This window comes from Apteryx mantelli, chromosome 1 (genome assembly GCF_036417845.1).
Source record: "Apteryx mantelli isolate bAptMan1 chromosome 1, bAptMan1.hap1, whole genome shotgun sequence".
NCBI lineage: Eukaryota > Metazoa > Chordata > Aves > Apterygiformes > Apterygidae > Apteryx > Apteryx mantelli.
This window is the reverse complement of record NC_089978.1, coordinates 200156541-200184500: the sequence shown is the minus strand read 5'-3', so window position 1 is coordinate 200184500 and position 27960 is coordinate 200156541. Positions and strand designations below refer to the sequence as shown.

Here is a 27960-nt window from a genome sequence, read left to right as displayed (position 1 = left end):
TAGGTCAGAGGGATAAAACACAAAATGCTATAGTGGCGTCATCTTTTATGAGTGCTTTGATTTTAGTGGGATAGCGGTAACAATGAGCAGAGTGAGCATTTGTCATTACTTCACTGCCTTTTGCCATCTCTTAGAATACTGTCAAAGTCGGTTCAGAGCACTCTAAGTTTCAGGGATAACTTCAATATTTTAAGCATATGTACAAAGAAGAAATCTTAAAACCAAGATAAGGAAGCATTCAGCAAGGGTTTGAAAACCTGATTCTTAGGGTCCTTTATTACCAGTGTGACCTTACTGATGTTCTGTCACCAGCATATTTGTAACCTCACGTGTGATAACATGACACAGACCAGATTCCAGTGCATGTTGCCCTCTGGATGAGTACTAGGACTGAGATTGCTTTCCTATTCCTTGCAGTGGTGAAGTCCCAGAAATACAGAAGATGATTTCTAAATTTTGCCTGAAAATTGTCTTAATGTAGATTACATTGTGGACAAGACAAAACAGATCAATCTGGTTGAACAAGAGTTTTGTTGTTGCTGAAACCTTTTGCTTGGCTAGTCTGTATTTCTGATTGTTTATGAGAAAAATGGTATTTTTGCAGAATGTTAGGCAGCAAATATGGCAAATTCTGAACTCCCACAAAATCTGTTCCTGTTTTATCAAAGTATTCTCAGTGTGTCTGGAAAACATGTCATTGGTCTGGATTTAGATCCAGCTTAAAAATTGGATTAATGAGACAGGTTAGTTTTACCCTACAAATATATATATATATTTTTTTTTATTATTTTTTTTTACACCAGCAGGGTTGAAAAGTTGGTATGTGTACATCTTTGGTTTGCTGCTTTTATTACTTCAGCTTTTATCAAAGAAATGGTAGATACACACCTCTGCTTTTTTTTTTTCTTGCAGTTCTTAAATATTCTGGTATTTGCCCTTAATTTTTAATTCTCTTCCATTCCTTTTACTTCTTGCAGTTCTTGTGTGATTGGAGACAATAAGCCTGCGTTCCAGGGATGCAGGAGGAGCAACAGCCTGAGGTAGGGCTCGGAGTTGAAGTTTTTCCAATAGAATTATGGGGAAGCTCAAGATTCAGCATCAGCCAGGTTCTTAAGCTCGTGCCTAGGGAAGGTCTCCAAAGTGAAGGATCAAAACTACCACTGAGAGACCCCTTTTAAAATAGGGGGCTTTTTAAGTTTTGTTGTTTTGATACTTTTACAAACATCTTTTCAGTGTTCTTTTTCCTTGCAATTGCAAGAGCTAGAAACGTGTGTGTGGTTGTTTTGGGGTTTTTTTGTTTGTTTTTTGTATTAATTTATTTGCAAGTGAGGAATTGTGCAAAATAGTCTAATCTATGAGTTTAGACCTTCAGGAGAAAAAAATCTTGTGATTACTACATGTTTGTATATGGATGCTCCCACTGTTTTCTAAGTACCTTGCTGAATTAAACAGAGGTGCCTTTCTTTCTACCCTTTCTGTTTCTTTTCTTCTCCTTTCATCTCCATTTATCTCAAAACCTTTCCCAGTGTAATAGCCTAAAGTTCATGAAGTTTTACTATGAAAGTTAAGAATGTGTTCATGTGTCCTCTGTTAATTAAAAAAGAAGGGAATGGCAGACTGTTAATGTGTTCATTAGTGCTTTTCCACTTCAACGTTGTTATGATGACAAAGCCAGCATACGTGACAACTGTAACATACGGAATTAGACTGATACGTTTTTCAAAATATTCTTTGACTAGAATTGCTTATGCAAGGACTAGAGTTCAGCCATATGTCATGATCAAAAGCTGAGCTGGCATTAGATGAGATTTGTGTGTGTAATTGCAATTTGCAGTTGTCCATGAACAGACTTTTGCTTTGTAGTGAAAGGGGTGATACGCTGCTGGGAGTGTTTTAAGCTTTGCACTGTAGAGCTGTTTTACTTTTTGGTCTTACTGCATGAATTGTAATGACAAATTTTGCCTTGCCTTCAGTGCAGCCAAGGTAAGACACTCAGGACTTTATATCTGAAAATTACTGTATGGCATAATGGAATACAAAAAGAAATTAGTCTTGTTGAAAGATCTTAACAATTGCTTTGTACAGTCCTGTTTTAAATCAGGTTAAGTACAAAGTAAATAAACCAGCTACCCTAGCTAAAAAGTTGATCTCCTTTAGGAGTTTGGCTGCCTGCTTGCTGACTCATACGGCCTTTCGTTTGGAAGCATGTTGAACAATTATGGATTCACATCCTGTGTCTAACTTTGACTTAATATTGTTAAAGAATTGCAGATTTTCCCAAGAATCACTCCGACAGAACTTTGAATTAATGCAGTTGCCTAAATATAGCTTACATTTGGGCTTTCCCTTGTTCTTAACTCTCTTTCTGCACTAACTGTGCTTCTCCAGCCTGGATGACTGGTTTACCCTAGGCAGAATAAGTGAAAAGGTTTGGATTCTGTGCTAAGGTTTTAAAACTTGCACGTAATGAATAAGAAGGATTTTGCTAGTCAAAGACCTGCCTAATGTACTTTTAGTGATAATGTTTAAAAGTCAGTCTTTGGAAATCTTGTCAATTAACTTCTAATCCATTGTGGGGGAAAAACATGTGCAGACTTCTCATCCTTTTGACTTTGATTTCTGATAAATATCAGAAATCAATATATGCCTAAATTTTATAAGATTGGGCCTGCCTGTATGTGTAATTACCCTACGCTAACAGTAACAGTATGACATACTTAATCAGACTCCTTCTGAATGGATGTGTGTGTTCTTGTGAGTGTTGGTTCATGTTGTCAGACTCCTGACAGTCTAATGCTGACTGGTTGGTAACTAAGTAAAATATGCCATCTGATAAGTGGCAATGTTTTTATCATCTGTGCACATTTTCATTTCCAGTACAGAAAATTCCATCGTATCGTTAGAGATAAATTTGTGCTATTCTAGAATCAGATTTTTTTAACTCCATGTCAGGTGTAAATACTATCTTTTTGAAACAGACATTAAATGTTCAGTCTTAATACGCTATTTAGCATGCATATCCAGCTATGAGGAAAAACAGTTGTAAAACCACAGATATTCTGAACCCTGACACTGCTTAAATTATTTAGTTGCTTGAATATTATATGTAGGTTCAAATCAAGCAGACTCACAAGGGGAAAAAGGTATTAAAACACTTCATTTTAATTCCCAGCCTTCTTTGAATTTGTTTCTCACAGGCTGCTGCAGACCCAATGTCTTCCTCAGAAGCACCAGAAGATGGCCCAAAGGAAACGTCAAGTGTATCGCAGAATATCTGTATGTTTCTGGTTTGACTGGGGAGGGTGTGTCACATTGGAAGAACATTAAGCTAAATGTTCGTGCCTTTTCCTTACCTAATAAGGATGTGGTTGTTAGCACAAAAGGGAGATACGAGCAAGGTCATATCTGACTTATTCTGTTCATGATTTGTAGAAAGGCCCAGTTGCATAAACCACATCTGAAAAGAGCAATGACATATTGATTGTCAGTTTTCTGCTCCCATGCTTTCAAAAGAAAGTAAATTGGTTTTTGATTTAATAGATATATCCAGCTATTGTTTTAAGCTTGGTCCTGCTCTGTAAGCCAAATTTAGATACGTGCATGTTTGATTCAGTGTTCTGGCATCTGCTGTTGTGAAGTTGAATCAGTTGTCACAGATGAAAAATTTTGCTCATTCCAACATCATGATAATTTTTTGATATGAAGACCGAGCCTGCAGGATGTGGGAATAGAACTGTTTCAGCCAGAACTGTCTTAGGAAGCTCAGGAAGAGTATCAATCTTTACCCTTTAGTGGTGAGGATCAGATAATGAGAGACATTTCTCTTTCAGGAGAAAAAAAGAAAGGCTTCTTAGGATATGCTTTTTGTTTATTGATATACTGCTGTGCTGTTAATACATACGATCCTCCTCTTGAACAATAGGAGCATTCAGATTGTGCTTTCTGGCAAATAATAGGCTAAGAACCACCCTCGGGCAAGTTAGCATGTAACAGCAACGTTTCTATAATGCTGAAGTTGCTGAATAGTCCCTGGAGACTATAGCTTTCAGAAATAGCAATCATGGGAGCAAACGAGAGCCTTAACCAAGGAATGGAAGAAGCATTCAAACCTAAAGAAGCAGATTAATTTTTTTTATGGTCCTTTTTTCCCCAGATATAGCAGTTGGTTTAATAAAAACTGTAGCTGCTCCTGAGAATGTTTTCCTTGATTATGTCTTGAAATGATAACATCTGTTACTGCACTGTTCTAACAGTTTTTTTCACATGAAACACGATTCAGTCCAGTTTTGAATGTATATATGAGGTGGAGGCTGGAAAAACTAGTGGAAAGGAAATCCATTAAGGGTTACTGAGTACATAGAAACCACCTTCAACTTAGAGAATCTGAGACATAAATGGCTGGTGGCTAGGAGCATATTTGGGGAAAGTATTGTGTTTGCTTCCCTAGTTCTTTTGCTTTTCCCTAGAAATCCACTTTTGACCACTGTGGGAGACAGGATCCTTAACTAGGTGGCTGCTTTTGCAGTCATGTGGCTGAAGGTGCTATGGAACAGCCTTACCCCTTTTCCTTTCCTTTTACAGTCATGCTTTCCCTACCTGCTCCTTTGCCTTAGATTCATTTCAGCAGCCACATGGTCTTAGATCAGCTTATACTGATTTCACACCCAGGTTCTTGGGTGTTGACCATAAAGTAGTAGGCTGCTAAAATGCTAATTAAAGAAGGATGCTGGAGGGTGGTTTTTGTTGTGGGTTTTGAGGTTTGTTTTTTTTGTTTGTTTTTTTTTTTTTAATCCTACAAGACAGGTATTTGTGGGACAGATTGGGGAGTTGGAGCCATATGGTTAAACCACAGAATCATGAGAAGAAAGAGAATGTATAGTAGCCATCTGTAATTTATCTGTATCTTTGACATCCTGCCTACACACTGTTCATTAACCTTTTTCTCCTGGGATTGCAATCCTATTCTAGGCTTCTGGACTACTTCAGACCTCTGCTAACTTGTGTAGCAGCTTGCCAGAGAGAGTTGATTGGAAACAAAACTCTACTTTTCCACTTGATTTTTTTTGTTTGTTTCTTTTTTTTTTTTTCCTAAGACCCATTACAGCATAAGAATAATTAATTCAAAGTTACAACATTTCCCATTGATGTAAGACTGAAGCTTCTCTATCTCAATGAGTCAAGCTTCCTGGCATTCCCCAAGCAACTGTGATGGTTATGATAGATCTTTCTATATTTCCATGGCAAGCTCAATATAAATAGGCTGAATTCATGTTGTACTGTTTTGGCTTAAATAGTTTGTTGTTGAAACTAGGGAAGAATGCCTGGTTTTCTGACCTGAATGCCTCTTTAAGTGTTTAATTTTCAATTGTGTACTGATCCATTGTTTATTAGTCACAAAAGAGGCTAAGATTGGTACTGGTAGGTATGCTACATGCTCCCATATGTACAGATGACTTTACCAGCATAACTCGTACCAGTATAAATATGTTGCTATTGTTTATACAGATAAAATTCCAAAAGGGAACACTTTTGTTCTAGAATTAAAAAAATGCCTTTTTTTCCAATTTAGTGTATACCTTTTCTAAGTATTCTCTGCTTCTCTATCCACCTCACCTGCCACACAGCTTCTCTCTTTCCCTTACTGGACTGCGTGGACAACCTGTCCCAGTGTCCACAGGGTAGGAAACCTGGACTGAGACCCATGCTTGGAGGCAGCCTCTCCAGTGGTGGCACTCTCAATGATGTAGCCTCAGAATTGAATGTAAGATTACAGTGGTAAATCAATGGCCTTTTAGCTCTGCTCTGCTGTTTAGTGGTGACATTTTTTGTTTTTCTGTTTTACTTACCTGCATTTCATAGTCATGTGTGCTTTTTTGTTTTGTTTTTTTTCCTAACTTTTATAGCTGATGCAGATGCATTTAAAATTCTTCTGGAGATGAAGATGAAGAAGAGGCAGAAAATACCCACTTTACCAAGCACTGTGACTGAACTTGACACAGAGGATGGTTCTAAAGTCTATGTGGTTGGAACAGCCCACTTCAGTGACAGCAGCAAAAAGGATGTAGTGAAGGTAAATGTCAAGGAGGAGCCCTTCAGCAGTGTGTTTATGATGTTGTCAACTTAGCATTAAGTATGTCACAAAGTAGAATAGGGCCCAGCTCTCTTGACTTGATTCTGTGCTGTAACCTCCAGACTCTGTTTCTGAAGTTAGCTGTTGGGGGGCTGACAGCACTGTGGGATGAAATAAGAGGCAGCCATATTATCTTGATAATTTTTTGACCCAGTAGCTTGTTCTCCAATCCCAAATACTCACATTTGTCCTCTAAACAGCAAATGCTTTAAAAAGTGCTAGTGTTAGAAGTAGGAATCTCACTCTTGAAGCTTACCTTTCATGTCAAATTATAGCATCACATCAGGCTGACAGTGCGTTCTGTGTTTATTGCATAATCACTGGGATGGAGACAAGCTGAGAAGATGCAAAGCCCAGAGCAGAAACTGGAGTTCTCAGCTTCCCTACGTGACAGGCATGTAATACAGACCTGGAAAACCATGGTGCCCAAAATTTCAGAATACAGTCCAAGATGCAAATAGGGCTGAAGTTCTAGTGAAAGTAGGAGCTGTTTGAGACAGTACCTTGTGCAGAGTCTGCAATTTAGACTGGCTTTGTCATCTGGGAACTTGAGGGGGAGAAATCTCTTGCCAGATTCATCAGTTCTGGCTCTTATAAGGCTCATTCCAACTCAGATTATAAATGGTCACAAAGTACGGTTAAAGGAACTGTGCAAATGTGAAAGGAAAGTTTAACATCAGTGTTTTCTGTCCCCCCCCCCACACACACACACACTACAATTTGGATTCCATCTTCCTGTCTCAGAGTATCCAGCAATTAAAGTATTTCACTGGTATCTACTTTTTTTCCCAATAGTTATTTGGTAAAGCCTTATATATGTTTTCACTGTTCTGTTAATGGAAAGTGATTGGTAGAGTGGGCTTTTGTTATACCCAGTGCCTTGCCAGTACTGATCTTTCAGGAGAGTAATTTGCTGCATAGCTGTTTAATCTTTCCTAAACTGGTGTAATAAATTCATCTTTTTCAGACAATACAAGAAGTGCAGCCTGATGTAGTTGTGGTGGAACTATGCCAGTACAGAGTTTCTATGTTAAAGATGGATGAAAAGACATTACTAAAAGAAGCCAAAGAAATAAATCTGGAAAAACTTCAACAAGCTATAAAGCAGGTATGATTTCCGCAGTGAGAATTAAAGGTTTGTATTAAGAAGTAATTTATCAAATTACAACCAGAAACAGTGTTCCTGCCAGCTGTCAACCTAACAGTTTTCATCCGGGGAGAGTGCAGTTAGAGTGGCAAAGTTAGGTTTGGTATTTTGCTTTTAGCTTCGTTATGGAAGGCTTCTGTTCCACAGTAGGGTTGTCTAGGCAGTCATTGACTGCCTCAAGACTCTTCATGGGTTTAACAGTTGCTCTATTTGCAGGACACAAGTTTAGCTTTGTAATTGTAATGTTCCACTAATACATTTAAACATGAATATAATCCCCAGGATTTGTATCTGTATCACAGCTATTTAAGGAGCATTTGACTTTGGTATTGTTTGTGGTGATCTGTTGAGTTGCATTCCTTCTTCATCTTAGTGTGTTGCTCTTCTGTGTGTGTTCTTTTTTTTTAATTCCACTCTACTTCTCTTCCCAGTAGTTTGTTATTGACAATAGACCTTGGGAGGTTTTTGAAAAATTTGGGCAGAGTGGCTAACTATTTGGTTTGTAACTGGTTTGGCAATCTGTCCGTGTTTGGATGTGTGTGCAAAACATGACTCTTGTCCTGTATTTTCAGTTTCACGCAGTTAGCTTGTATTTGAGTAATTTTAAACTAAGCACAGTGAGATGATACAAAGTTGATCTTAAAATGATAATGGATGTTTAATTAGAATGGCAGCATCTGGTCAGTAGTCATAAGTGTGTTTCCAGAGTTCAGCTGAATGAACAAATTCAGTTCATATTTTCATTGTGTGGTGCAGGCGCATCATCACAGTTACTTATTTTGTTGATGTCATTGGGGAATTTCCAGGATTGCAGCCCTAGTAAGAGCATAACCTACATCCGTGTGTGGAAGCACGTGCAGTGGCTAGAGGCTAGTCTATTTTGTGTGTGTATATATACACAGTTTCCCAATACAGTCTTTGACTCATATGGTTAAGCAATAATGAACCTTCCCAGTTTTCTTTATTTATGTCCTATCAAAGAATAGAACATCGCAAAACATTTGAATATTGCATTAATTATTGTATACATCTATTTGTTTTAGGTAAGGTGGTTTGTTTTGATGCATGTAGCCAAAGAAATTAATCTTCTCAGCAACCTATGCAGTGTAATTGGGGGTTCTGACCTGATAAACAGGCACATAAGCTTTCTTTTTATATCAATACTAAATGCAACAGTTCTTGCTTTACTACTCTGGGGCAGAAGGTCAGTGAAAATCAAATAGAAAACTTATTCCTCTGTGAGGAAAATTCACGTTGGCAGTTTTGTAGTGTAGTTGGCAGTTTCTGCTGGGACTTGGAGTGATTATCTGTGCAGCCACTAGGCAGCGCAGCTTGTGCTGGCTCCAAAACCAGAGAATAATAAGACTTCTTTCTACTGCTTACAGCTCAATCTTACTTTCCTTTGTCACCAGGAATAATGCAAATAATAATAACTTGGACATCCTGCTTTTTAAATAATATATTTTTCTATGTATAATCCCAACAATAAAACAGAGCAATCCCTCTCCCCTTGATTCGGCAGCAGTGTGGTTTATACAGGTGTAGGGAAAAGTAGGAAAAACACTCCATGAACTGTCTCACACTGAATTATAGTGTCTTTATTCTTCTCCTAGTAGAAATCAAATCAGCCACTGAGTTGCTCCATCCTCCTAGATGCTTCAGTTGCGCGCTCTCATTTCACATTGATCAAATAAGCACTCAGGTCCAAAAGTTGCACCAAAAGTCAAAACTGCATATAATCCTGTACTATAAAACTAGAAAAAGAAAAGTCTCTTTTGTACTTGCTTGTGTAAATCTTAAGCAGTTAAGTTATATTTTATTACTCTTAATTGAAGCTGGAAACTGAGCTATTAATAGAAAATTATTACACACTTGCAATGGATCATTAGTATTCACAGCTTATCCAGCATTATTACAGGTTAAAAATAGCCTTCTTCCAGCTCCTCCTTTGCTTTGAAACCTGTGCAGTGGTTTACAAAGAGCTGTCCATTAAGCAGGGCAACCCAGAGCGGACTGGAATCTGGCTCAAATGAGGATTACCTGAAGGTGCGCTGTAACAATTGGCTTAAACCAAACTGGTAAGACTGGTTTTGTCTTCTCCTCTGCCTTTGTCTTTCCACTGTCCCTTCTGTGTCTGCACCAGAGCTCGCATGGCCATGTGGCAGTCTGAATAGGGCTTGCTTTTTAGCTGGGTCATGTCCCTATGTGGCTGTATGATTGCTGGTCCTGACACAAAGGAGGAGGTGGGAAACCTTGTCCTCAGGGAGAGGAGAAAGTTGGCTGGTAGCAGCAAAATGTTAGCTCAATCTCTTTCCCCCCCACCCCCTTAGGATGAAGTTACCTGTGTAAAAATATACAGTAGTGATCTTTCTAGCCAGTGAAAAAGCTCTCATTTTGCACAGCATAATGCAGCTCTCCATGTTCAGGTAACCTACAGTATATCCGTTTTATTTAACAGATAATTGTGTGAATTGTTAGAGGAAAGGTATCTCCACACGGACTGCAGGTTGCAGTCACGTGCTGTCTTCACTTGCAGTATGAAGGCAAACTTCTCTAGTGTGTTTGCAAGTAGTAGGAAAACCAGTTCCAGGCTGCGAGGCTGTCTGTACAAGACTGTCCATGACAATTAGTCTTTCTGAAAGAAGAAATCCAGGGGACTGTAATATATTGCCTGTGTATATCCCCAGTTCCACAGTTACGGTGTTGGATTTGTAACTTGTTACACAGTTGGAGGATTAGTTGCAAGCCCCCCTCCCCAGACTATGTTCCCATACACAGCATAAGGATGGCTGTGCTGAGTCTAGTGGGAGACTTGGCTGCTCCAGAAGCCCTCTGGCAGTGGCTAGTAACAAATGCTTAGGGAAGAGTAGAAGCATTTGTGGTCATACTTTGGCCTGATACTCCTCTCTTCTTCCACCCTTTTTACTGCATCCATACTAGCCACGACGTCCTGTATACTCTGTCTTCATTAGTCATCCTTTTCAGAGTTTGATGAGTGTTTAATATAGTTAATCTCCTCTCATACATTTCTCTATACATTTTCTAGTTCAAATATGTTGTCTTCAAGACACAAGTCCATCAGAGATTGTACAGTAGCACACTGTTTCTAACTCGTTCCTTTTCTGATAATCCCTATCATTCTTCTTGCTTTCTGACTGCTGTTAAACACTGAGTTGACGAACTCAGTATTCCACATTCTCTCTCCTGCGTGCCAATAGCTCTGCATTATGTTGCATGTGCAGTCAAGTTTGTCTTTTCACACGTGCATGGCTTTGTTTATGGCTGTTGCATCTAACCTGAGAATTTATTGCCAGTCACTCGGGGTTTAATTCTCTTTTGTAGTCAGCTTTCCTTTTTCTGACACTGAATAATGTTGTATTGATAATAACCTCCTGTGGTATTTTGCTCCCATCAATACTGCTGTGCTGTGCTCTTTATCCCCCAACACTCTGTCTGGTCAGTTGTTGCTGTTTGCTGCTACGTACTGCTGCTTGTCACTTCTAATCTCCTTGATGTTGAGCAAATATGGGAGGCACTGAGTTTTATGCAGGGTTAAGAGCACAAATGACTCGGACATGCTTCAAAGTTGCATCCATTTGATACTCAGCAGGATGAATCTTTCTTCACTGTGTAAAAAATCCAAACCTCAAACACATCCAGTCCTGAAGGGGCAGAACCCCACAGATGACCTCAGACTGCATTATCTTAGTTTTCTTCTCTTTGTGGGGATCTTTTCTGAACCTTTGGAAACCCTTGTCCTCAGGGCTTTTGAACTGAATCTCAAGAATGCTGAAAACTGCTTCTCATTGTCCTCTTCCTCATCTCTCCCCAGGAGCACTGTGCCCTGTCTTTCTGCTTAGCATGTTCATTTGATGGCTTCCTACTCCTGTTTGTCATTCAGTTGTTCTTGCAACATGCCCTGCTTGCTGTTTTGTGGCATGGTGAAGCACTCAATTGGCTTTGGAGATAGCACCTCTCTTTTGCCAGTTCTCATCCTCAATGATTCTGCAGTTCACTTAACTGCAGAAAACTTGTGACCTCCTTTGGAGGGGTCCCGCAAGCATCAGAGCTGGCACTGGGTGCATTGTTTGAGCATGGCTTTGGGAGGGAGGAAGGGGACCGGCACCTTCCTGTGATAACTTCAGGCAGTTACATTAACTTGAGCGATCCCCTCTAACCTCATCTTCAGTCACATGAAGCAGCTGATCCAGCAGAGAACCTTTGGGGAAGGAGGGGGGGGGACGGGACTGCCCCTTGTGGCAGTAGTGTGGACTGATGCCAAATTGCAGGAGATGCCTAACTAGGACTTGGTTTGCCCCTGGAGGTAAGTAACACTCAGCCACTGAGTCTCAGCAGTTCTTAAGGACTGGTTCAGGAAGAGCCAGAACTGGACTGAGAACAGAAGTAACAGCACTGAGTGGATTTGTGTGAGAGTTGTTTTTTCATTTCTTTAAGAAGAATAAAAAAAGAGAAATTTTAGAGAAGCGTAGGTAAGACTCCCCTCCTCCCCCCCTTTTTTTTTAAGTGGGGGTCTCAGCCTCTGTCCTTTGCACAAGGAGGAGTCTTCAATGTGCTTGTGGGAGTGAGTCATACCCAAGACTGACAGTTTTCCTAAGGTTTCATGCGCTGAAGTCATGCACAGCAAATTCTTGCACAAGGCTGGGTGCTCTGTTTCTGCAACTGCTAACTCAACTAGTGCTCTGTACAGTGTTTCCCTGGGATTGTGGGAGTGTTTATGACTAGACCACTAGATATTTCCCTTTCAGTATCCCTATAATGTGGAATTCAGTGTACATTCAGTGGAATGTACTCTTATATTCTGGCCTCTTTTCCAATCAGGGAGGTTAAGAAAAAGTAAATGTGCAGTATGAGCTATTTTACCATTCAGTTATTCAGACACTTCCTTCAAGCAGGTGGAATAAACATAGGAAGAAAAGCAGCCAGTCTTGCTGGCCTTCCCTGTTGTGCATTTTTGTTGAAAGGGAAAATACACTGATTATACACTGAAGTGAAAAGCCACTTTATAAATGATAGAAGCTGAAATAAAAGGTCTGTATTCATCACTGAATTGGCTCCAAAGGGTAGCTTCAGTATTTCTTCTTCACCAAGGTAATTAACATTTTTATGATTGTGAACAGTGCATTCTTCTCAGAAATCCAAACAGCTTATTGGATTTTTTAATGTTTTTCTTCCTTTTCCACTAGAATGGAGTCATGTCTGGATTGATGCAAATGCTTCTTCTGAAAGTGTCTGCTCACATCACAGAACAGCTGGGAATGGCCCCAGGCGGAGAATTCAGGGAGGCTTTCAAAGAGGTGAGGACTTGAAATGGTTCTTTGAGGTCACATTACTGGCCTTTGACTCCCAGAGTCAAACTAAATAAAGCCATTTGTTAGTTACTGGAAAAAGAGTACTCTGCTGGTATTTGCACTGAAGCCTATGAGGTAAGAGTTATCTTTAACTTCAAAGTATACTCAATGCTGCAGAGGTTTGTAGCCCTGAGTGATGCAAAGACAGCTCCAAAAAGGCTTTAAATGTTAAGGTTTTATCCTGATGATATGTTAATGGCATGTGTTTTAGTTTTAATAATAAAATTTACTTTTTTTTATTCTTGTTGAATAACTCTTGTCAGATAGTGAAATCATAACAGTAAGACCACCAACAGAAACTGAAGGGTCTAGCTATTTGTTTTGGATAGAGTTCTTTCTCTTTAACTACTCAATTTTTGTGGTCATCCGCCCCATGCCTACACAAGCTGATGTCTTTGTCTAGCTTTTGAGATACCCAGGTAAATTAAATCAAACAAATGCCCCCAAACATGCACTGAGTTTCACTGTCTTGCACTTCTTCCGGCAAAGGATTGGAGAGTTGTTTTGTTTTCAATCTGTCATGAGGGCAACACTGTCCTGTTTACCAGATCACAGTTTGCTGATCTACACCCATATGTTCCAAGGTGAAGAGTGACAGACTTTATTGAAAAATATTTCTCTCTTTTATGTTGAAGTCCAGGTGAAATCAAAACAAAGTCATAGCTGGTAAAGAAAATTTGTGCTTGTCAGCAGTTCTTTTCTTTTTCACTTCTTAAAACTTGAATGGTTTTTTGTTTTGTTTTTTTACTTAAAACAAACAAGGTGGGTTAAAGTAAGATTTGATAGTATCTGCTTGAAGACTTACTGTTTCAGGGCACTTTGTAATCTCTCTTTTTAGATTTTTTTGTAATCTATTAATAAGCTAAATGTTAAGCTATGCTTTTGGATTTGCTTGAGTAATTTTGTGAGGATATGTAAAACTGACCATCAGTCCTTGGAAGATACAATTTAAGTAATATGAATGTCTAACTTCCTAAATAATTTTAGTTGTCAGTGATACATGATAGAATTATTCACCTCATCTAATTTAAGTTGTTTAGAAGTTAAGTGTTTAGTCTGTCTCGATAATCAATTGGAGGCACCAATATGCACTTCTAGGGAGCTATCTAGTAGTGGCTTTCTTCCTTTGCTGCTTCTCCTCCTCCATTGAGTGTACCAGCATACTGGACAGCTACTTAGTTTTAATGACGGGTATGCAAATGCATCCAGCCCCTGGAATTGATTCATGGAGCAAATGATAATTTTTTTTTTTTTTAAGATAACCTTTGAAAGGCTCATCTTTTATCATCCTGATTTGTGTATATTTCTCTGAACTGAATACTTGTGTTCTTAATTGGATCAAGTGACTATGTGGTAATGAAAACTTTGTATATCAATCCTGGTCCCACCATTGGTGTTGTCAGGATTTCAACCTGGGGAAACCATCTTTGGCATTAATGAGATCTAATACATTCATCCAAAAAGATTGTTTGGGGAAGCAGAATATCTCACTGGTCTTAGTACTATCTGTTCTTTTAACGTGCCCTTTTGTCTTACTGCCAGCTGTGGTATTAGGAAGTAAATAGTAGCTGGACTTCTACTATGAGTTAAAGCCACTTTTGTTGTTGTCTGAAAATACTGAAAGGCTATTTCCACTGTATATATCTGCCTTCCAGAATGTATCTTTCTGGATTGTCTAAATTAGCTGCTAGTAGCGAAATTTTAAATGGTGGAACACACCATAGCTGCCAAAGACTGTGGAATAATTCTGTGCATTTATCCATAATAAAAATGTTTCAAGGCCCATTTTCCTGAGCATTCCGGACCAGACTTTTTTTTCCCCCCAAAAAACAGAGTTAAAATAATACCAGCTCTATCTCCTTCTAAAATGGTTGCTTGAAATTTTTTACAACTAATATTTAACAAGGCGTTTTCTAGTACTGTAATATAGCTTTGGTTGACAAATATTTTAGCAAAATCTCACCTGACATTGCAGTGTGGTATCTGGCGTTAGTCTTTGTTTCATAAGCTCCTTCAGCTATGAATTTATTGTATCATCACAAACGGTTTGACAGGTTTGTGATCCTGACAAATCCTAGTTAAAAGCCAAATGATCAAAGTCATTTTACTTGGGACTTTATTCAGATCTGGATAGGTATTCAGCCCCATCTGTTCACCTGAAGTAGTCGCAAACAGGAGCTTTCTATTTAGGTAACAGTAAAATAAAAGAGGGTGGCATTACAGTTTATGGTTTTATTATAAATCTACTACAACTCATGGCTGATGTATTCCTTTATGAAGTGGTATATTGAAAAAGTTATTCACTGCCAAGCCAAGAACTTTCTTGATGTTGAATTATAACACTACTTTGCTGCCTTTTTTTTTTTTTTTTCTTTAAGATACCTTGGATAACATAAGACAAACATTCTCTTTACAGCACTATACACTGTCAGGTTATGTGAAATGTTGCATGGTAACTTGTATCTTCTCTTTCAGGCTAGTAAAGTACCTTTCTGTAAATTTCATCTTGGAGACAGACCCATCCCTGTTACTTTTAAGAGAGCAATTGCTGCACTTTCTTTCTGGCAAAAAGTCAAGCTTGCTTGGGGCCTTTGCTTCTTGTCTGACCCAATCAGGTATGAATACATATCCCATCTGATTATCAAGGGTGAATTCTTCAGCTCTTCAGTTTGACTTTAGTAGGTGCTGAAAGTTCTCATTACGCAACCTGATGTAATGAACCCTTAAGTCAGTAAGGATAAATATACAAACTACCCTCTAAATAATCATATTTTTAAAAAGGCTGGTATTCTGATCCTGTTCCTCCCTTTTTTTATTATTTTTTTGATTCAGTGCTTCCAGGTTGTGGATGATATTTGTGAAGTCAGGGATTCAGTGCTGGAGGATCCCTAGCTTTACTCAAACAACCCCCCCCCCCCTTTTTTTTCTTCAGTTTATGCTGAACAGAAAATCTTTCCCACTACCAGCGTGTAGATTTTCTACATGGAGGAGAGTAGGACTTCCCTGTGCTAACATATACTTCACGAAGGTTTCCAAAGGACTTGGGCCTACTGTGCTAAGTCACATCTGGATCAGGGCAGCTTGAGAACCGAATCAACATCATCTGCTGTCTGAGCAGATTTTTGGAACAAGAGAAAACATTTAAAGTTTGTGGGCAACGTGTGACTTGATGAATACTGCCTTTATAAAGGGGTATTGTTAAGAACTCCTGCCTTATGGTAATACTTCTCAGACAGTTATTGTCTTGCTCAGTTTGGTTTCCTCTGCCCTTCAGAGAAAACATTGTGCCAAGTTTGTTTCCTTTCTGCTTCTGGCCCAAGTAAGTGTGAGAACTTGGACTGAGTGAGAGAATATATGCCCAGCTGTCCTCCTAAATTCCTTGTGTTCCTAGCAGGCTTGCAGTGGTGGTAGGTTTGCCAGAAACTCGTTGCCAATACACGTTCCCTGAATCTCAGTGCCTGCCTTGTTGCCTGTGACTGGAGCTATGCATAGCTCAAGTGAACAAGGTCAATTTTTCAGGCGTTTAAAATTGGGCCAAGACTCAAACTATAGTAGGAGCAATCAAGCCTGCCTTGATGCAGTTTTAGCTTTTATTTATTGTTGTTTCCTGTAAATGCTTGCTATTACATTTAGCTATAAAATGAGTTTAAACCTTTTTCAATCTATTAACTGCAGTTCATGTGCAAAATAAGCTTTATTACTTGTCTAATACAAGGATGAAACTATTTGCAGATTTAGGGGAGGAGGGGTAGGCACTGGAGGGTGTATTTCTCTGCAACTTTTCCCATTCCTTCACTTATCCTGAGAAGATTTTGGTTTTCAACTGCAATATTAACCTATAATCATGACAGATGAATGCTAGCTTCCCACACAGATGAACTTCAAATTTGGATGTAATAACATCTAAATTGTTGTCATACAATTGATTGATCTGTGAAATTTATGATTTTACGAATAATGTGGGTAGGAGTGAAAAAGGAAAGATGGTTATAATAAGGAGGGGGGGGTGTATTGTGTAGACGTGATCACTGAGCCATCAGTAAGTGGCTCTACTGAAAAGGGAGTAATAATTCAACATCAAATTTGTCGGTTTGGTGTTTGGGTGATTTGTTGAAAGCTAAGAATGTGTTTTTCCTTTTGGCTGTCCCTGTTTCCATTTGTAGTGTGCTTTTGATCTCAGAAGCTGAGTAAAGAAAGCATATGGTAGGATCATTCTTCAGTAGACAGTAATGCAAAACCACTTATCTGTTGCTACAAACTATGACTGTACCATAACCCTGGGAACAAACAGAAGGTTAACAGCACCTGTAAAAGATATAGAAGCTCATTATATTTGTTCCTGCATTTCTTACCCTCTTTATTCCCTGCTCATCTCACATTCTCCTGTTCAAGGAATTAAAAATGTATAACTTTGACTTCCCTGCTGAAGACCCATGATTAATGCAAGAAACCTGCAGAACTCTTTCTGTCTCCTCAGACTGCCTCCATGCAGTGTGTGTGTGGTGGTGGGGGGAGTTGTTTGTTTCTTAAATACAGCTTCTTTGGGTGATCAGATCCACTTCCTCAGGAGTGGTCTACGTTGCCTCTTTTAAGCTTATTAATATACAATGAGAAGTAGGGAGCTGTGATTACTTCTTTTGAATCCCTGTGCTTTTGCTCAGTTTACTTGTTAGCTTTCAAACTGGAAAGGGTGAAAATCCATTCAGTTGAACTGCCTAAAGGCAAGTGACCTCTCTTGTCTTTTCCTTTCCCTGACTTCAGAGGCATTGTTAAGTATCCAGTTTTACAGGTTTAGGGAGATTGTTTTCATTTTGGAGAGGAGAACTGTATAGCATATATTTACCTGTATAACATGAATGACCCCTTAAAGTTCCTGGGTTTTTGTCAGTCTGTCTCTTTTGGACTTTAAAATCATTAAATAGTTACTGAGAAAACTTATTTTTGTTTCAGTAAAGATGATGTGGAGAAATGCAAACAGAAGGATTTATTGGAGCAGATGATGGCAGAAATGATTGGAGAATTTCCTGATCTTCATCGAACAATTGTCTCGGAACGAGATATTTACTTGACCTACATGTTGAAGCAAGCAGCAAAGCAGATAGAACTACCTCGAGCTTCAGAAAGTAATTGTTTTATAGTAGATACCGTAACCAGCAAGGTGTTCTTAGTGGGACACTCCACAATTTCAGTTCTTCTCAGGAAATCTGGAATTTTCTGTGGGTTTATTTTATAGACAGATGCCACATGTCCCAGAAGATTACAGTGCTTAAAAGAAAAAAATATAGTGGTGGTGGTGTTCTATTGCAATGACCTCTTCTAGAAGTAAAGAATTTTTGTAGAGGAATGAACTCTGAATCATGATCTCTTTCTCATTGTGCTATTTAAAACTGGGAAATACTAATTAGCCTGACAAATTTTGAAAAAGGCAGGTGTCTGGTATTACAGCACAGCATGGGGCAGTCTAGGTTTATGTTGCCTATCTCGCTTCCCCCCTCTTATCTCACCAAATTCACTGTCACCAACAGCTGCTCAGGAACATATTTCCTGTTAAACTAATTGCCTCTATTTGCAGTGTTCTTCATATCTTGCTTCGTGTTATAAATTGGGCTGCTAGAAACCCTGATGACATAACATATATAGACTCTGCATATTTCAGTGAGGTATGGGCATACGGGGTAGTTGTATTTGTCTGGTCTTTGAAAGCATTTTGCCCTTATGTGTGGTCTGCATGCCCTTGGGATATATAAGCATACCAAGGTATGGGTTACTCTTTATTTGCTGTTTCAAGAAGATACTGTTTGTAATCACTTCAGTGCAAAACTTCTGGCACAGTCTTGTGATTTGAAAAAAAGCTTAAGAGTGGGGATATTGCACCTGTATTCTTGCATCTCTCTTGTCTAGTTTTACCTCAGTGCCACCATCATAAGGTTTGTCAGAATACATAGTATCTCCTGTTAGCCCAGCTGGTACAGCTGAAAAAGGCACACGTGCATTCAGTCACATTGTCCAAAAAGACTACCTTCTTAGAAAATATAGGATAAGTCTCTGGATAACTGGTTTAGTGGATGCCTGTAGAACTGGAAGGGGCTTATATGCATTTGAAGGATTTAAAATAGAAGATGGGACCACAAAAAATAAGAATGCAAGGAGCAACCTGACTGATAGTCCTGTGTTTCAATCTCCTGATAAATAAGAGACGATCCCAGAGATGGCTTTGTTTAGAAGCTGTGCATATATACATACATAAAATCTGCTCCAGGTACTCATGCTTATGAAAGGCAAAAAGAAAAAAAATGCCCAGTAGTATACTGAAGATTTGTAATATAAGACCAAATCCCACAATTGCAATGAGCAGAAATAGAGCAGCAGCAGCATTGTCCAAATCCTTTGCTATTTTAGGGACCTAATCAGGGGAAATTCCTAGTTACCCTTTGCAGTACTGTAACATACTTTTGGTCTGATTTAGTCCTTAACTAGGTCTGATTTATTCTGAGGCTTGGCCTCTGACTTTCTGCTTGGGGAACTCTTCCAAAGAGCTTGCACATGAAACTTTCACATTTAGTTTTTCATTCTATCCTTACCCACATAGAATATTCTGAGAGAGGGATAAAGCTGCTTCAGGGACTGTTTCAGATCAGTCTGTTTAAACATGATTGGTAATAGCCTTGAATTCTGCCCATGAGCAGATAGGGTAGGATAAGAGTAGAGACTGGAGCTGATGTGATGAACTGGGGACAGCCCGTTCTGCTGAGACACTGTGGTCTGCCTCTCCTGCAGTGGTAACTGGTTTAGAGAAGCCCTAAAGCAGGCTGAGAAAAGGCAAGTTCAAAGAAAAACCTTTCCTTTTTCACTTTGCTGAAAATATGTATAATAGTTTTAGATGCTTTTAATAGTTTTGTTTCACTTCATGGCAGGGGAACTGCTTTCCAAATTTTTTGTTTCACTATGAAAATTGGGGGTTGGTATTTAAAGCAAGATAGTGGATTGACAGACGCTTTCTGTCAGACATTCTGAATTGTCTCTTAAACATATTTTCTCACTTTTATATATTTATGTATATATCTATTTTTCTTGCCCCCCCTCCAACCAGAATACTTGTAATTATTGTTATTTAGTACAAAGAAAATTTTATGTGAATTACTTTTATTCTGGCAGAAATTACTTTTTTTTTCATTGGGGGAGTGGTGATCCCAAAACTTGCAGGAACATTTTGACTTCTAGTGGGCTCTGTGGAATTTCGATCCTAGATTGGAGGTGAGGATGAGAGCTGGCACATGTTAGAGTGGTCTAATGTGGACTTTCTAGCCTGCTGCTGCACACAAGGTATCGGTTTTGCTGCTACTTGCTGAGGCAAAGTTGCACTAGCAAATGAAACAGGGCCAGGTGTGGTCTCAAGCACTGTTTCCAATTGTTTGTTCTGCTTATTTGTTAGCCTGTGTCTTGGCACAATTTTGATGCGTGCCATCTACCACTGTCCAGGGCTGTGCAGACTGTTCAGGAGACAGCAAAGACCAGGGCTGTTCCCAATAAGCAGTACGGAAACCGAACTCATGTAGGGTAGGAAAGAAAGGAATTTAGCTGTAAAGCTCTACTGAGCCGCTCACCCTGAGGCTGGAGTACAAGTCCTGGTCCATTTTGTGTACTAGAACAAACATTTCCTGCAAATCCAAACATCGCAGTGAATTCGTTCAGACTTGGAACACGAGAGGCAGTAGGAGAAATAAGTATTAACTTTTACTATGTAATGTTAAATTTTAATGTATAGTGTTACGAGTACCTGCCTCTTGGAAAATTCTGCTTTGTAATCTCACACGTTGCCTTTATAGCTTGCAATTAGTTCTTTTACTGATGTGTTCCTTTTTCTCCGTCTCTCTCTTTAGCTGAACCTAGACAATACATCCCATCTGTTGTAGTTGGTGTTGTTGGGATGGGTCATGTACCTGGAATTGAAAAGAACTGGAACTCTGACTTAAACATCCAGGAAATAATGAGGTAAGTTATCCTTTCCTATGTGGTGAGGTTGCCAGCTCCCCTTGCTGAAAGTTGGCAATGATTTGTTGTTTGCTTGTCACAGCTTAAAGAGACATTGCTACTGTCATCCCTGCCCCATCAGCTTGCTGACTTGCTGGGTAATGCTTGAAGATCGTGCTTGCAGTAAAAGAAAAGGAACTGTCAAAGGGGAAAAAAAAGTAAATAGTTGGATAAAAAAAGTAAATAGTTGGATATCCAGGCTAATTATGAGAAAATAGCGTTGTCTAGAAAGAAAATGTCTCAATCCATGTCTGAGGCTTTTAAAATCAGAATTCAAGTGAGCCTTGTAGGAGGTGGCAGAGGCAAAAACAGGCTTCACTCCAGCTTAGGTAAATAGAAACTGTTGATTTCAAAGCTTTTATAGTGTCAGGGCACTGATGGCTCTGGGAAGCATAAAATCACAGTTGCTCATAATTTATTTTTCACTGTATATGTAAATAATATGATCTTTTAAAGCTTATGCTTAATTATGGGATGATTTAAGCCACGTATGTGGAGAACTCTTGCTTAAAAGTACCTACAAAAATAGATGTGGTGTCTGCTTTATAGAAAGGGGAATTGAAGAACCAAAATGTTCAGACTGTGTATATTCTATAAAGCCACAAGGGTCAGGACTTTCGAAGTGTAGGAAAAATTATAAGACAAGGTGGTGAGAGTGGTCTGCAGTGGGTTTAGGATAACAGAGCCTTTCAAAAATTAACACTTCATTATATTACATCTATTTAGTGTGTTATATAAGCACCTCATGGAATGCTCCCATTTCATAAGAGGCTCTGAATTACAGGGGGAAAAAAGCTATAGCCTCATTAAACAGAGTATTTAGGCATCTAAGATATGATTTAGAGGGAGTTTTGGTATCTGGATCCAAGAATGCAATGTGCAGAAGCTCTGTCTAACTGTTTAGAAGTCTGCTTTTCCAGCAAATGTTTCCTAGGCATCCGGAAAACTGCCTCCCTCTTGGATGTTCTGAGCAGCCTCTCAAATGGCCTGCAAAATGGGGTTTCCGAAATCCCTGTAATTGTATGGTTAATGTTGGTTGCACCATTGACATTATAGAATTGAATGGCCCAAAGCCTGACTGCTTGCCTTTATGTTTACATACAGGATCATTTCCAAAGTTCAGGCTCTTTGACCTGATTGTCTTTACCATACCAGTGCCGTAACTAAGTGGAAGGGTTACCAGCATCTTTCGTAAGATGCTAACATTGCATGAACTTGACTTTCTAAAATAATACAAAATATAAATAATATGAAGCAAATGACATTCATAAGATGACATTCAGATTATATCAAGACCCCCATTTCTTGTTAATCTTTTTGTTTTATGGTGTTGTCACATTGCAGTTGCAGAGCAAAATTATGCTTTTTGTGTTAATGATTGTCACCTCCCTAAAGTGAGAAGTTCTTAAGATATTACAGGTACCTAATTACATTTTACAAGTTGCAAAATGATCTTGAAAATGATGTAAATAAAAACATGCGTTTCCCATGCTCTTCCAATTTTTAGGTTCTCACATTAAACCTGACCCTAGGCAGACCTTACTGTTTTCTTCCTGTTATACTACTAAAATTGCGCTGAGGGACTGAAACTGAGGAAGAATAGAGTATAAACAGGTGTAAAGAGATGTTTTACCCCATCCTTTGTTCAATGTATATGCTGCTCTTAAACTTTTCTGATATGTTTCCTTAACATGCAAGATCTCATCAGTAATAACTTTTCTCTAGTTTAATCAAATGGATCTAAACTCAGTTGAGTTTTCTCCTGTTAGCACACCCTGCCTGGTCTGAGTGTGCCTGTTACAGTTTTGCACTACAGTAACTGCTTGTAAATGTATTAGATATGTTTTCCAGAGATAAATAAATGAGAGAACTTGGGAATCCTTTGAAGACACATAGAGAGAGCTCTCTATCACCTTAGAGAGGATTATTTGAGTTGTAACATATGCATGCCATGTGTGCAGAGCCCACCGAAGTACTGCAGAGCCTATTAGTTAAAGGAACAGGACTATGTGCATATGGCTCTGCTTTCAAAGCCAGCTTAATTTTGAAAGCAGTATTCCTGTTTGCCTAATGCACAATGCTAGTAACACTGCTTGAAAGCAGGTCTAGAGCTGGTGTGCTTCTCCACTGCCCTCCCAATGCCCGGAGCCTGACGCAGGGGTTCCTGAGTGGCTCTGTGAGGATGCCAGGCTAGTTTAATTTACTTGTAATGTAATTTAATTACACCTGCTAGACCTGAGACAGCTTCACGTGAAGCTTCTCTGATTTACCTGCACTGGGAGCTGCAGCTGGGCTGGCTTGGCTGCCTGGCATCCCAGGGCACACCTTGCTGAAAAACCTCCCTGAATCTGCAGAGGCCAGGCTGGCTTCAGACATCTCTGAGACTGGCCGTATAGGATAGGAACACGTGAATAGGAGCAGATCCCACGCAAGTGTACCCTTATGCAGAGTATCAAAGCTCCACCTTCCTCCATTACCCTGAATGATGGTGAGTTAATTGCACAGATGTTGGACTTGAACTGGCCTACACTTCTTCTGAGTTTTTTGCTCTGTGCCAAGATATGCATAGTAATGTTAAAAACAGTTCTACAAACAATATTTAATTTCTAGTGTTCCTCAAGAAGTCTTGGTGTCGTCTTGGTTATTTTGATGGGGTGATGGGCAAGACGGGGCCCCTAGCTGTTAACAGTGGTACCGTACGTAAGTGGAGGAGTTGTCTATTGCTTAAATTTGGATGTAGCCTATGAACATGGAAGAATAGATTGCTCATCTGTAAGACATCTGTTTTCTGAAAGGTCTCCTGCACTAGAAAGGAAGGGGAAAAATGACCATCGTTTTGGTCAGAAAGTACCTGTTTTTTTTTCCAGATATGCAGTGTTAACATTGTTTTATATCTTCTGTTTCAGTGTGCCTCCTCCATCAGCTTCAAGTAAGATTTTCAGATTTGTCATAAAAGCAACAGTTTTTGGACTGATGGGATATGGTTGCTACCGAATAGGTCAAAGGACAGTTCAGTTTATTCTCTCAATGCCAGCAGCACAGAGCTATCTTCAGAAGCTGACAGAAATAAGATCTCGGCATTGAACATCAAGTAGAGGCACTATATGAAGAAGGTGGCTGAAAAGGGTGTTAGAGGCAACAAATACAAAGTGGACTGAAAGAAGAGGGAAATGAAAATTGTAGTCAGAGATGGTTGATGCTGAACAAAGCTGAATTGCTGTGTAATAAAGTATTGATACTAAAAGCTACACCAGCTATGATATAATGAATAAGTTTGATCCTTGGTAAGTGTATTGCATGAAAGCACATGATTCTGGATTGAGGTGAATGAAATATATACACAAATATATATTATATATATACAAATACATGCTGTATATATAATATATAAATGGTGTAGTGCAGACAGCTTAAAGAGTATGTGCTCAAGACTTTTTTCAGAGGAACAGAAAAACAGAGTAGCTTAATTGGGTGCATCTGCTCAGAAGTTCAGGGACACCTGTGATTTTTAGGGGTTTTTTTTCTTAGGTATAGTAATACCTAATGATCATTTCTGGTGCCAGGCACTCTTACGCATAATTTAGAAGGACATCTTCTCTGTAAGTGTTTTATACTTAAAACATTTAAGCTTTTTTTTTAAAACTTAAGAGCTTTCCAAAAACTTCAGAATTGTACAGGCTGTCATACATACACTGCTGAAATTTTTTACAAGCCTTACTGAAAAACAGAAGTGTTGCCTTTAGATTGCATCCCTTGTTACAGCTGCTAGTTGAGTTTTTTTCTCCTGCATAGAGAAGGTATAGCCACAGCATCAGAATTCAGTGTCGTTAGTGTCAGATGTTTACAGGACACTCTGTTCCTTTAGATTAGGTTATTTAATCTGTACTAGTTAGCCAAATCCTGCTGGAATCAGTATTGTAAATTTAAGAGACTAGAACTACTGTACAATTTACTTTTATTTCTCAGACCTTTCATTATTGGGACAAGAAGTCTGGAACTGATAGTACCTGCCCCTCATTTTTGATACATGAAAGTATTTTATTTATCAATATAATTTCTCAGTGGATAAATATTTTAATCTATTTAATAGAAAATCAAAGCTCAGTTTACAGCCACTAACTTTCAAACTAGCTGTGGTGTTTTATTTGGGCTTCTTGCTATTTATACAAAGAATTATGGGTACTTCAAACTGCTGTGATTTTTAAAATTTTCCAAGATAACCATCCATCATCCATCTTTTTTTTTTTTTTAATCCTAGGCTAATATTTAATAGGATTTTTTTGGTATACTTTATACAGGCTTGTCCTTGATTGTAAAGTGCCCTCTGCAATCAGCTAGTCCCAGTCCAACAGTACAAATAACTGTCATATCAAAATTCTAATATGATATATTTAAACAAGAGTCCCATTTGCTCCTCAGGCTCCTATGCAATTGCTAATTGACTTAAGTTCATATCTGTATTAATCTCGTTGGGGGGCATGTCAGAAGGGAAAGGGTGTGTGAGACAGGAGGAAGAAAAGGTGAAGGGTGTGTGTGTGTGTGTTCTTTTTTTTTTTCCTCCTTCAGGTTTGTTCAATAAAATCAGCTGCTTTGTTTAGAGGGTAAATTTCCAAAGCCTTGTGTTGGAAATATTCCCACACAGTCTGTTTGCCAAAAGTATGTGCATGTATCTGTGCAGTGTTGTCTTTTTCAAGCTTTTTTACTGAAATTAAGGGTCTAATGCGCTTTACAGTGGCATTGACTTTGCTGGGAGCTGGTCTGTCCATGCAACCTGATGCTTTTCTGCCTTGCACCTTGCTATTTTTATGGGTCCCAGTGCATCTATCATTTAAGTGCATGTTTATCTTTAAGGCTACTATTAAATTTAACCCAATTCTGCAGAGCTCTTAAGATGATGCTTAGGTGCTTTTCTGGATCAGGGCCTTACAGTTGTGCAGGGAATAAACCTTAGCAAATAAGAATGGCAGCAATTCCCACTTTGATACAAAATGTAAATGATAATACAGAATACTGTGGAGTCAGGACCTTTGTCTTTCATTTTCCATCAGTTAGTGCTTAAGAAAAAAAACCAGACATCTCTAGCAGGATCAAAAGCAACATTTATAAACAGTTTATAGAAAACTAGAGTGACTGCCTGAATTTTGATTCCTGTTTGGGTTTTTTTGGTAAAGGTTTAATATATTGTTTACTATTAAGCAGTCCTATTTGAATAAATGTATTACATTTTATGTACATTTTTTAAAGATGAAAGCAAAAGCTTAAGCTCATTCTTCTCCTGGCTTTACTGACATACCAAAAGATTATTATTATTTTTTTTTTATTTCTGAGATCTTTCTAGCTGGTGGAGTTCAATATATTAATGTTTTGCTTTAAGATATCTACAGATTTTTAAGGTATCTGCAGATATTTTAAAAGCTCTGCAGATCTTTGATATCTGTACTCAGGTAATTTTACACAAAAGAAAACAAATCTAAGGTAAATTTTAGAAAAATGAGCCTTAAACTTGGGTGGGACTAATGCTAAATGATTGTCATGGAGCATTCCTGCAGACTTAATGTTTTATGCTTTTTAGCCAGAAATTATTACCATGTAAGTTGTCCTTTTGTTATTCAGTCTTTATCTACAATTAATATTTTAGAAGTCTATTGTTTCATCCTTTTTTACAAAGCTTATCAGCAGATTCTTCAAGGAGGCTGTTTGTGGATGGAGAATTTGTAATCTGTCTTCCCACTATTGCAAACTGGCAGATCATATGCATACACTGCTTACCCAGTGGCACTTGAAAGCCTGATGAATTTGCAGAACTAACAATCCTATTAATCCATACATGAATGCTCAGTGTTGTAAATTCAGTGTGTTGTGCTATTTATGTAACATAATCAGTGTTTTAGATCCATTCTTTTCTGTTCTAGTCAGTTTTTTCAGTGTTAAAAGCATCCTGTAAAATTTAAATATGCATTGAATTGTCCCAGCCCCGCCTCAACCTTATGAAGCCATATTGTATTTTTTTGGTGATTGTACATCTGCTTTATGCATTTGTACATCTGATGTAAATTTGAAGTATTTTTAACAATGCGTGCCTTTAATCTAAAGTGGTTTAAAGTAAACAGCAGTATGTTCTATGATATAAAAAAAAATAAAATATTTTAACCACCATTTCTGTCAAAGGCATTTATTTTCTGTATTAATCATTATTTCTCTGAAAATGAGCACAAGTACACAATCTCACAATATGCAATACACAGTTTTGCTGAATGAGAACTTCAGTTGGAATAAATACCTCCCTATGTGAGGCATTGGTCTTTAATGCTGAATTAGGGAACCAAGTTCTTCTACCCTTATATAATCAGTGAATAGAAAAGGATGTTTTTCCCTGTGTATTGCTGTTTGATGGGTGTTTTCAGCCCTCTTGAACACACAGGGAGTGTAGGGAGACTTAACTTCTCAGTATAAGCACCTGAGCTCGGAGTCCAGAATTGGGCATGGAGAGTGACTTTCTGGTGCTGCTTTTTTTTTTCTTGGTTGTTTTTTTTTTTGTGTGTGTGTTTTTGTGGGGGGGGGGGGGTGCAGAGTTGGGGGGGGGGTAAGCTTCTTGCCCATGCTCAGTCCTGCAAGATGCTGGACTTCTTAGTCCCAGTCTAGCAAAGAGCTTGAACAGCACTTAATGTGCTCTGCTTGGAACCCTTTAAGTGGAAAAGGGGTTGAGTTAATTATTCAAATTGAGACATGTAAATCAATATGATTAAAAAAAAAAAAAAGACCCTGTGTGATACTGAAAGCAAGTATTTTTCAAACAGTATTGCGTACAGATAATGTACTGAGTAGTCGGCTGACTGTACATTTTGTCAATCGATTGTCTGTACTCGTCAATCGTACATAAGCGTGCAAAGGGAAGGATGGCGGGTGCAGGCCTGTTGTCCTTGAGCAGGCAGAGTTCCCAGCGACGGCGCGCTGAGCTGGGGCTGGGGAGGAGCGGTGCTACGCAAGCCATTTAGATGGTAGAAGAAAACATGTTAAAATCATTGCAAGCAAAGCACTGCCTCAGTTGGGCAGCACTGAGTATCAGGGCAACAGCCGCCTCTTCTATTTCATCTCCAGACTCTTGTTATGCTGCCAAAACATATGCAATGGGAAGAAAGGAGGACTTCTGCTGTTAAAATAATGAGTAAATTTCCTAGAAAATAACATCATCTCAGTGGTTAGAGCTTCCTGTAACAGTAATAAACACTGATTAGGAGTTTGGGGCTTGGATATTTTGAGGACACTTTGAAAGATGCTTTCTC

General features: G+C 38.7%; 1 protein-coding gene across 2 annotated transcripts in view; it reads left to right on the top strand.

The window, feature by feature from the left end:
• TRABD (TraB domain containing) overlaps nucleotides 1-26831 on the top strand; it is a 37546-nt gene extending 10715 nt beyond the window's left edge. Inside the window, exons 2-10 of one of the 2 annotated variants that reach the window (XM_067315712.1) lie at nucleotides 978-1040; nucleotides 3198-3276; nucleotides 5904-6070; nucleotides 7098-7238; nucleotides 12482-12592; nucleotides 15122-15261; nucleotides 17597-17769; nucleotides 20527-20638; nucleotides 23584-26831. In XM_067315712.1, coding sequence (XP_067171813.1) covers nucleotides 1017-1040; nucleotides 3198-3276; nucleotides 5904-6070; nucleotides 7098-7238; nucleotides 12482-12592; nucleotides 15122-15261; nucleotides 17597-17769; nucleotides 20527-20638; nucleotides 23584-23761 — 1125 coding nt within the window. In that variant the 5' untranslated portion in view covers nucleotides 978-1016 and the 3' untranslated portion in view covers nucleotides 23762-26831. Of the gene's footprint in view, nucleotides 1-977; nucleotides 1041-3197; nucleotides 3277-5624; nucleotides 5762-5903; nucleotides 6071-7097; nucleotides 7239-12481; nucleotides 12593-15121; nucleotides 15262-17596; nucleotides 17770-20526; nucleotides 20639-23583 lie in introns of those variants that run through there. The other variant, XM_013956511.2, reaches the window with a different exon arrangement.
• The last annotated feature ends 1129 nt before the right edge of the window (nucleotides 26832-27960 follow it).